Source organism: Copidosoma floridanum, unplaced genomic scaffold (assembly GCF_036245765.1).
Source record: "Copidosoma floridanum isolate Cflo_tuat_1 unplaced genomic scaffold, Cflo_Japanese_pri ptg000013l, whole genome shotgun sequence".
NCBI lineage: Eukaryota > Metazoa > Arthropoda > Insecta > Hymenoptera > Encyrtidae > Copidosoma > Copidosoma floridanum.
The window spans coordinates 29,179,665-29,190,011 of NW_028321890.1; the positions used below are offsets into that span (position 1 = coordinate 29,179,665).

Consider the following 10,347-nt stretch of genomic DNA (forward strand, 5'->3'; position numbering starts at 1 on the left):
TTTTGAGACAGTCAATGTCCGCGCTGCGGCTGCGTTGGCTGCGTGGTGAGCGCGAGGGCCGTCTCGCTCCCACCTGTGATTGCTCATCCGTGCCCACAGGGCTTATTCGACCCTGTTGCAACGTGGGGGAGGGCTTGAATATACAGGGGGGCACAAGCGCGCGTGGGCAAAGTATTGTCGATTGGACTGACCTACGTGAGGTGAAGCTTGGCGTAGTCGCCTATGTGCACGAGCCCGTGCTCCGGGGACGCCACGTGCAAGCTGGCACCGCAAGCTCGTGGATTGATACGTGGGTTGTGCAGCTCGGCTATCTGGGAGCTGCACGCGGCCGCGGGATCGGCGCTCGCGGTCAAGTAGTTGCCCCAGAACTCGTTACCTGTTGGCCAACGAACCATACACGCATGGTATACTTTTCTCGTTTTCATTCCGTCATCCCCTTGTGGTTAGTTGGGAGGATGTGGCTGTATGAAATTACGGTAAAACACACGCGAGTGGTACGTACCAGGGTAGGAGTTCCCATCGGCTGCGTAAGTGACGACAAGGAGTTTATTGGCGTCGCTGGAGCGAAACAGCTTCGTTTGGGGCTCGCGCAGAGCAAAGTGTATCCTGATGTCTGCAAATTGGAGGCAACAAGTGCCACGGAGAGGTATAGAGGAGGTCGTGCAAAAAATGGGTGTGTACATTTATGCGGGCTCTCACCTCCGAGGTAATCCCCGTTGCCGGCGCCGCCGCACTTTTGCTGGCGAAAGTACGAAAACATGATGTCCGACACGTACCTCAGTTTTTTGTTCATCTTACGTAGGGCTATCTCGAAGGTTTTCAGAAAGTAAATTTCCTGGTCGTAGATGATCTTCCAGATCCCTGGTAGGCGGGAAAAACATGTGTAAATTTTTGTTTTTCTTTTTATTTTTTCACCAGCAACGTATAAAAAAACCGACCCAGTCCAAATCCAACCACGTGGAGGAAGGCCGTGGTGTTTTGCTTCTCGGCTCGCGTGTTGGCGTCGAGCAGTATCATCTCGACGGACATCAAGATTCTCTTCATGTAGTTCTCGGCGTCGAATATTATCTGTCCGGTCAGTGGTACGTAGCGCCTGTTGTCCTTGGACTTTGCTCGCTGCATGGCCTCGTCGTATACAGGATGGTACTCTTCCCCGTAGAAGCGCGCCCACACGCAACGAAGACCGCGCTTTTCCTCGCTCGCGCCTTCCTCCGCTGGTCCGTAGCTATTTTTTTTTTTTTTCCGTTACTCTATGGTTAATTATAATTTTTTTTCTTCTCTGTTTTTCATTCGTACTTTTGTACAGCAATTCACACACACTTCTGTTTCATCTCAATATTAAATATTTCCATTAACTACAAAATTAAAAAAAAAAAAAATTCGTTTCAAACGTAATTAAATAATAAATAATTTGAAAAAACATGTATTTTTATTTATCAAATAAATTATCCAAAACATTGGTTTTTCATATAAATGATTCATCCAAAGTAATAGGGATATACCTAAAAATATAGACTATCTCAATATATTTGCAGGTGATTAAATCATTAAAAACAGTTCAATGTAATACACTTATACATTTCACTTAATTATTTTAAATACTTCAAATAATTATATGGCTTCAAACTATGTTATTCATAAAATTGTACTTTAAGTGCAGCATAAACATTATTTCAAAGCCACGAAATTAATATTTTATCGGTATTTGTTAAAATAATCCTAAATGTATTTTTTTTTTTTTTTTTTTTTCATTAATTCAAATACAATTGTACTTATTCGAAAAAACCAATGACTTTTTTTCGATTTAGATAATATTTACTGTGCCCAAATGTAAAATAGCTTATAGTAGGCTTATTGGAGCCCTATCGAGATTACTCCAACAGTGGAGGATATAATCAGTAAAAAGTTAATGTCTTGTTACACGACAAATCGTTGAGTACAACGAAGTGAAAGAATTTCACCACATCAATGAGTAACTCGGCGAGATCGACTCACTACTTTCTTACTTAATGAGTTTCCCTTCGTTACTCCCATTAAAGCAATTCTCAAGGGGGTCTCAAGCCTACTCCGCAGCCCCGGCTCGTATACTTACCTACGTCATCGAACTTTCTAATTTTCCCTTCAACTACTAAACATGAAAACGTGCCTCTCGCCGTAAAAGGGGTAATCTCTCGGACAGTTTCTGCCAGCTCTCCGAGGCCCTCACTTGCTTTTCACAGGAGCGTCTATTGTCACCTTATTTTCCCAAGATGAAAAGTTACAAAGGTATGTCTATCGCCAAACTTTTTTTTCTTTTTCCTCCCCGAGCCCGTCGGACAAATTATAACCGGTCTAATTTTGTTTTCTCAGAGCAAGCCCGCCGAGGTGGCCGGAAACGCAAGTCGGACGAAGCCCCAGGGCCCTCGAGTCGATCCTGGAACGCAGGTGGGGAAAAGAAACTCAGCCCCATTGACAGGGCCCTGGCGGAGACCGTCAAGGAATGGTCCGAGTTTTTCCTCGTCATGAGGGAGGATTGTTTTGGCGCCTACTCGTTTACTCGGGCCAACGATCATCTGGCGCAACAGTGAAATTTCAATGTATGTGTGTATGTGTGTATGTGTATGTGTGCGTGCGTGTAAAGATTTCGTCATCCACAACGTGCACAGCCCATATATTCGGTATGGAAAGTCGAATGGAAATTTTCGGTGAGCTTACCCATTGTCGGCGTTGTTTTGCATGTGCGAGATGAGTATGTCCTGGTACTCCATGACGCGTGGCTTCTCGAATCTGAAACGGGGATTAATTAGTTTCAATAAAAAAAAAAGAAAAAAAAAAAAGAAAGTTCATGAGAGCACAGTCAATTGGGAATACCTACCTCGTCCCGACGACGCCCATAATGACACCACGTGGCTGTATCGAGTCGGGATCGTCAGTGACAACACCCTTGTTTTCCCTCGAACCGTCATTTATGAACTCCGTGTGGGATGTGATTATAATCGTGGCCGACAGTTTGATTTCGTCGTAGGACAGACACGATGCCAAGACCTGCGACGATCACCAAACATTTGCAACGGTCAATAAAACCTTTTTCGGTTTGTCGCCGAGTTAAACTAAGTAATGGCCAATTTTTTTGTCAATTTATGTTTTATTGATGCTATTACACATCCTGATTTGGGATTCGAAATTATAATTAAAGTAATTCTAGCTTTATCGACGTTGTTTAAATAAAAATCCACATTGTCTTGTTTTACCAATACAACAATGTTAATTTAAATGTCAAAACTGTAATGTAAATTGCAATTAAAAGTAACGAAACATTAATTAATGACTTGGAAAGAAATTTTCAATGAAAAGTGCTAAAAGTAATGATAACTGATTGAACAATTTAATTTGTAATATACATTTAAGACAGTGTTGTAACGAAAAAACTTTTCCTTCCTTTAACTTGAAAAAAAAAAAAAGAAAAAAAGAAAGTTAATAATTTATCAATACCAACTGTAACAAAGTACGAGCGAGTGATTGACTTTTTCCGCATATAGCTGAAAACCCCGTGAGGTACGTGTACTGTAAGTATTCAACTCCCCAGACCCATGCCCGACTCACCAGTGGCTCCTTCTCGCGCTCGGTGCCAACATGTTCCCACCCACCGGAGCCGGATTTGCCGCTAACGAGAAAGAAGCGATCATCGGCCCCGTAAAACTGCAGGGCTCGCTTGTCGAGGAGACGCTGGACGAACCTCACGAGTCCCATGTCCTTGTACAGCCCTCGCTCGACCGAACTGCCGTGGATGCGCTTGTACTTGAGCCAATTGGCGATCAAGGGCAGCGTGGCCTCGTGGATCAGGGGGTAAACCGAGTTTGCGTTGAACTGTGACAAATCGAGACTACGTTACGTGTCAACTATATGCCCTGGTTCATACAATATCTACACAGTATCGATTTTTATCTCTACACATGATTATATTAGACACTGCCTTGTTGGGTATATGATATACATATACACCTTATGCAGTACTTTTAACTAAATAGTCATACACGAAACAATTGCAGTGTTCGCGTATACGCATTATAGGGAAATGAAATCGATGAAAATCCTGCACCATCCCAATATATACATATATGTAAGTATTACCCCACGTGCAAATTCACACTTGACTTCGCACCAATTGTCAATTACGCCGTGTACATACACATATATGTATATGCGGGTAGTATAGGTACTGTATCGTTCGCTTGCGGTCAACGATACGTGTATCGGTTCATGGGTATACATATATCATAAATATATATATCTGCGTGCGCTTACGTATATGTACTTGTATGTATGTATGAATTCGAGTAAGCGAAAAACCAATGATTGATGGTAAATGTTCACAAACTCAGGTGAGTAAAAAGGGTACAGCCATCGCGATTGCAACTGACTACAAAAGATACAATTTCTTGAACAAAAGCACATTCGTTTTGTACGTGTTTTACTCTCAACACTCTTTATTTCATCCAAACATCGAATTTTGCTATCAGGAAGACGATTGGTTTTTGCAATTGACGCTGTTGGCCCCATTTTGCCAATAAACATCGTATGTTACTCATCTATAGAACCGATGATGGATTCGATGAGTGGATGGTAAAAGCACTTGCCTCGAGGGTGTCCATGCCGACGCCCCGATCGCGCAGGGCGAAGCTGCGAGCGTTACCAACGGGAAAGGGGACGGGAAAGTTCTCGCTGCGCTTGATGATCTCGGTGAGGGTGGCGGGGCTGGGCATTTTGGCGCCCAAGCAGGCACGCAGCAGCTCCTTGGTCTCGTCGTCGAAGGGCACGCCCGTTGGCGCACCCAAGGTATTCTCCCACGAAATCTCGGGCGGCTCGTGCAGCACGTTCATGCTCTCGTCCCTCTGTCTGTTGTGCTAATGGGAAAAGTTTTTTTTTTTTCTTTTTTTCTTTTTTTCTTAGTTCATCGGCTCACTCTCGAGCTTTTTTTTTCCTTCGGTTTATCGTTCGGATTTCAATAGTTGCGCAAGAGTGACATTAACTCGGGTTTATACGTGCTATTATTGGCTGGTCGAGATTGTTTTTTTTTTTTTCCCTTTGTTATATGAATCATAAACTCCATGTGGAAACGTTTGCCGAAAATTATATTGACAAAAGACTAAAACAATGGTACACCCCCTCCCACGTCAAAGCAACCGATTGAATTTACTGATACTCGATCGTCCCTGACACAGCGGCGCGTACAGTTTATTTATCTCGATCACCCACTACCGTAATCGTCTCATCGATTGGCTTACATCTCGCGTAGCCGCGGTGGATATTCAAAATAATGTAACACACGCCCTTTCATCGTATCTCCCTCGCTCGTGGTTGACCCAATATTTTTATACATGTATGTACATATTTTTTTTCTCCCCCATCCACACCCCGTATCTGCAACACCTTTCCTCCTCTCTATTAATAACGCGATCGGAGCAAGGCCGGCGTTAGCGCGCCTTTGACACTCGGGCATGAAATATCCGCTAAGTAGTGGAAAATTTATCCGCTCACCCTCGCTCACCTATACATGCATGCGCTCTCCTTTGGCGTGTATCTCGATATTCTTTTGACACATGTATAACGTGTGGGTATTGGGTGGACGTGTGCAAAAGGCCGGCCTTTTCGCATTCACGGACGATTTTGCCAGCTCGACGATAGGGGTGAAGCTCCCGCGAGCAAGAGACCTTTTGTCCCGTACGCACGTGCGCATCCTTGAAAATCGACTTTTGTTCCCGATCTCCCTTTGAAAGCCGTGCGAATCACCACGCCTGGGTTTTAACTCAAAAACTCGGGTTTTTGGTGTTTTATCGACGATCGCTCGAATGAAAAAAAGAAAAAAAAAGAAAGAAAAGGAAAAACAATGAACATCGACTCCATGAACCCGAAGTTGGGAGCTGTTAAATAATGTGTAGTACCAAAGACACTGAGATGTAGAAAAAAAAAAAGTAACTCAAGGACTTACTCTTCGGAAGCAACAGGCGAATATCGACATGACGAATCCCAAACGCCGATCAGCACCAGCCAGCTCTTCTTCGAGCCCACTCACATGTAAGATGTAGGACGCGACTCACTGATTGCAGCCCTTTGCGTCAATGAATGCACTCGTCGCGCCTTCGACGCTCATTTCCGGGAAGATCGGCGCGCGATCCAAGACAAACCGAGCCCTTATCTCCGACAAAGATTATTCGCTCTCCCCGCGTCGTCGTCGGTGAGAGATGGCGATTGAATTTTCGCTCGTGCGCTCGTCCAACTCGTTACCTTGCTTTTGCGCATGCTTGGGATATCTCCCTTTTTTCCCCCATCTCTATCTCTCTCTTTCATCTCAGATCGGAAGTATATGAAATTCGGTTTAAAAATAACTCGTATTGATTATTCCTCCGAGAAGTTGCGACTTGCGCTACCCGACCAAGAGAAGCAAACATTTTTAACCATACCGATTTCGACGTCTCCGTTTTACCGATTTCGTCTCTAGTTATTACATTGATATTATTTCTATTAAAGAGTTTCATTGTTAATAAAGTTCCAGGTATTCGCACGGTTTTTATAACAAAATGATTGAAACCGCTGATAAATCGTTTGAATCGCAGACGATATAGTTTTGCAAAGTCAAATAATTTATACAGTTGACCTGAGATAACTCATTATTAATCGTCGATAATACATCGAAAGTACGGAGGTTACCGTCCGAGCGAAACGTATTGATTGCAGCCTGACAAACAATGTACTGATCTCGAGCGACCTCTCGTACGAAAAATCTCGACCATTCCTTACATCGAGGATTTCAAGTGATTAAAACTGTACACGAGACTGTCCCAACTCTTTGAGATCGGTATTGGTGCCATTGACACAATCCTGTTCTTATAATTCGATTGCCTTAAAAAAAAAAAATAAATAAAAAGATAACATGACTCGGTAAACAAAACCTACATACCGATCGGTAGTTCGGTAAGTCGTTCAACACTTGTAACCTTATAGTCATCGTTGACTAAGTATCGTGATACCACTTTGGGATAATATTTAGCGTTAAAAAAATTATTTCAACAGGTGGTAGATCGGTAAAAAAAAGGTACATGTTTGTTTCGCCTCACGAATCGGTACCGTGATTAGTATACGTTTGCACACAAGTATATAATGATTATCGCAATGCTAAGGACATATAAGTATGTTGCAAGCCCCTACAGAACGACAAGTGCTCAAAACATACATAAGGTCGTGCACACCAGCGAGAGAGGGAGAAAAAAGAGCCGATCGATCGTACGTCCGCTTGTCTCTGTTTTCTTCTTTTATTTTTACGATCGGTAGTATACAGTACAGGCAGCGTAAAGTACACATATAGCCGGTGCACGACCTCAATCGCGCGTATCTAGACGTATACCCACACGCACGCTCGTCTCTCTCTCTCTGTCTTTCTATAGCCCCTCCTATATACTATATATACCATGGCACGTACCCACATCGAGCCCCCAATGGGCTGCTTATAATGCGACCACGGTGGCTCGCGAGTCGATTTCGTAAGTGTGCTACACACGAGACCGAACGGGGCCCCATGTGTGCACCTATAGGCCGTCACCTCTTTCTCCGTACATTATATGTACACCTATATACACATGTATACATCTGAATGCCAGCGAGCCTTCCTTCTCCACCTCCTGCGAAAGCGAGCGGTTATACCTGTCGAGCCGATCGGCCACCGGCAGTCAAGTGGCTGGCCACTGCCGCGGACGCTCATTTGTAAGACCTTACCATACTTACACGGTGGTATACTTGAATTCGGGAATTCGTGGTTGGTGTACCCAGTTTTGCTCGGGTGGTGCATATAGGGACGCCTTTTGTTTATCACCGATCGGATGTATGTGATCTTTCAACCCTACATCGTAGGCGTATACGTGTGCGCGCGTTTGTGTTGATTTAGGAAGCGTTTGGAGCCAAAGTGGAGAGGATATATAGCACGCGCTGCGGATCGAAGGGAGAAAAAGTGCGCAACCGGACCAGGGGGCTTTGATATTGCTTTTGGCAGCTAGCAGAGGTGATCTTTTTTGTTTTTGTTTTCAACACTTTTTTTCCCCTCCCGATATGAAACCTTTTTTTTTTTTTTTTTTTTTTTTTTTTTTCCTGAGTATAGAAAAGTATCGGTACGCCCGAGTTTACCGATACAGAGGATGCGGGGATCATTAAAGTTATTTGTTATACGTATCTGGAATCTTTGTCGAAATTGATGGTTTGGTGAAAATTGTTTTATTCACCATTGGGTTAAATAACGCGGAGAATGGCATTCGCCGCGTCTAACAAGTTTTTCCTCGCATAGGCATCACGAGTCGATGAAACGAGTTGTTGAGAGTTATCCACGTATTCCCTGTACCTTTGCACGAACGAGCCAAACGCTTCCAAGGAGATAGTGATTTCCTCTATGTTAAGGTGTTTTTTCACGTCATCCCAGATTTTCTTCAGTTCACCGTACGCCCGATCGAAATCTTCGTAGTTATTGTAACGCCTGAAAACTATCGAATCGAAAGCAGCCCTTACTTGGGACAGTAACTCCTTCACCGCGATGTGGGCAGTTGGATTGTCCGATCGATCGATGCCTCTGATCAAGAGGATCGTGAAATCGTCCCACCTCGACTTCATCGGCTGCCACTGGGTCTCCAGCTGGTTTAGTTCGGTGTACATGTTTCTCCCCTGCATCGCGGGGTAGAGTAAAAAATTCTGCGTAAGGACCAATGTATAGTATTTCTTGAAAATGCGGAGCTTACCTTCATAACAGCGACGTTTTGTTTGACGTAGTAGAGCAGCTCCCGCAATTTTAGGTAAGTCTTGGCTCCGCGATTACCAAAGTGCCGAATTTCGTTCGTCAATTCGGCGTAGAGCCCAGCAAAGGTGTAATAATTTTCATCGGTTCCGTTCATGATTTTCCGGTAAGCCCTTTCGACCCTCCTGATAAGCTTCAACGTTTTGTTTTTGGCTATCGCGTGGCTCGTCTCGCCGATGGATATTCCCCTCAGGAGGTCGAGCTTCAGTCTCTTCCAGTTGTCACGCGCCTCGTTGTACGCGTTTTCCGTGTGCTGCTTCAGTTCGTCGAACAGACTTTTGACTGCCATGCCTTCTTGAGGTGAGGTGGGGGTGGCTTCTACCGTGATTGACTCGAAGATGCTGGTGTATGGAAACTGTGGGAATTTTTTTTTTTTTTTTTTTTTTTTTTTATTGCTACACTATTGAAGTTACAAGTGCTCGAGGGAAAAGTTTTTCTGCTCATTTGACAGGTATGAAGATTTTTCATGTATTCTAGTGGCACTGCAAGAAAATCCAATAAATAAAGCAGTAGGTATACATTACGATTTTTTTATTCAAACAGAACCATGACTGTTGTTTGATTCGCAGTGACCCAGATTACATTCAATTACTAAGTGAATATAGTACGTGTGAAAAGTTAGCGGTTTTTAATTTATACTAATTAAATTTTACTTGTTGAACTTACGATGCATAGGAGGCTAATGTCCAATGGGACACAGCTAAAGCTGAGTATGACAAAAGTGACGAGTGATCTCGAAGGCATAGCTTTGACGTTTTACTTGAAAAAATTTTCAAAGTCAACTGAGTTTCTCTACGTGTGACGATAATATGCACATATTTTCACGGTTTGTTTTTTCCTGATCGTAAAATATACGTTCAACTCAACCAATAATCCTAGAATGGGGAAAATAGAGTCACGAAGTCGTGATGTTACCGATTTTTTTCAAAGCTCACGTTAAACAACAGAAACAAAAATCATTTTATTGCGCCTTTTTCCAACTGTACTGTGAGTATTATCGCTCTATCTATTGTCTATGTAATAAAATTTAAGAGCTTGGATGTAAGAAACATGAATGTTTAATAAAATCAAATAAACCCAACATCAAAAAAGCATTGAATAATATTAACAAAATATTACACATTCCTGATCAAAAGTCACACGTAAATGTAAAGAGCGAAAATTTTCGGGATCGGCAAGACAAAATGCATTTTTCGCACGGTCAGTCAACATAATTACAATTTCATCACCACCACTACTAGTATACAAACGGAGATTAAAAAGTTCGGCAAGACGAGCATGCGGCCACTGGAATTCCCACGGACGGTACTGCGGTTTTGGCTAGCCGGACGCTGAGATTGCTCCGGGATATCGAGTTGTGGAAAGCTCGAAGCGGCAAATGTTTCGGGTTTGAACATTTTTATTCCACCTGGATGGAGTTTTGGTATTTTGGGAATCACTCGAAACCTATCGCAATAATGTGAAACTTAAACGTCACGCTATATCCACCGGGTAAAAGGTGTAGGGACTAGTACCCCCCCCCCCTCGATGTCTTT

General features: G+C 43.2%; 2 protein-coding genes and 1 long non-coding RNA gene across 3 annotated transcripts; 1 reads left to right on the forward strand and 2 right to left on the reverse strand.

The window, feature by feature from the left end:
* Positions 1-4: 4 nt before the first annotated feature.
* Positions 5-6,192, reverse strand: LOC106640682 (ADP-ribosylarginine hydrolase CG2909). The gene is made up of 10 exons (XM_014354791.3): positions 5,969-6,192; positions 4,617-4,883; positions 3,583-3,846; positions 2,855-3,024; positions 2,695-2,766; positions 939-1,225; positions 700-861; positions 503-613; positions 192-376; positions 5-112 (listed from the first exon to the last, which is right to left on the reverse strand). Exons 1-9 carry the CDS (start codon positions 5,996-5,998, stop codon positions 192-194), a joined length of 1,548 nt encoding a protein of 515 aa, XP_014210277.1. The 5' UTR covers positions 5,999-6,192; the 3' UTR covers positions 5-112.
* On the forward strand, positions 2,108-3,226 carry LOC149374992 (uncharacterized). Its single transcript, XR_016292942.1, has 2 exons — positions 2,108-2,265; positions 2,350-3,226. It is a non-coding gene; the product is annotated as an uncharacterized LOC149374992 (long non-coding RNA).
* A 2,064-nt stretch (positions 6,193-8,256) lies between the features above and the next one.
* Positions 8,257-9,627, reverse strand: LOC106640641 (uncharacterized). Its single transcript, XM_014354733.2, has 3 exons — positions 9,479-9,627; positions 8,757-9,167; positions 8,257-8,682 (listed from the first exon to the last, which is right to left on the reverse strand). Exons 1-3 carry the CDS (start codon positions 9,554-9,556, stop codon positions 8,257-8,259), a joined length of 915 nt encoding a protein of 304 aa, XP_014210219.2. The 5' UTR covers positions 9,557-9,627.
* Positions 9,628-10,347: the final 720 nt, after the last annotated feature.

What these genes read in the sequence shown, in the direction of transcription:
- LOC106640682 (XM_014354791.3), bottom strand. Translation starts at nt 5,998, where the DNA reads ATGTCGATATTCGCCTGTTGCTTCCGAAGA. An exon ending in CAAAACAACGCCGACAATGG is followed by an intron (nt 1,226 to 2,694) that starts GTAAGCTCACCG and finishes AAAAAAAAATAG; the next exon opens with CTACGGACCAGCGGAGGAAG. An exon ending in CGTGGTTGGATTTGGACTGG is followed by an intron (nt 862 to 938) that starts GTCGGTTTTTTT and finishes CCCGCCTACCAG; the next exon opens with GGATCTGGAAGATCATCTAC.
- LOC106640641 (XM_014354733.2), bottom strand. Translation starts at nt 9,556, where the DNA reads ATGCCTTCGAGATCACTCGTCACTTTTGTCATACTCAGCTTTAGCTGT. An exon ending in ACATTAGCCTCCTATGCATC is followed by an intron (nt 9,168 to 9,478) that starts GTAAGTTCAACA and finishes AAATTCCCACAG; the next exon opens with TTTCCATACACCAGCATCTT. An exon ending in AAAACGTCGCTGTTATGAAG is followed by an intron (nt 8,683 to 8,756) that starts GTAAGCTCCGCA and finishes CCCGCGATGCAG; the next exon opens with GGGAGAAACATGTACACCGA.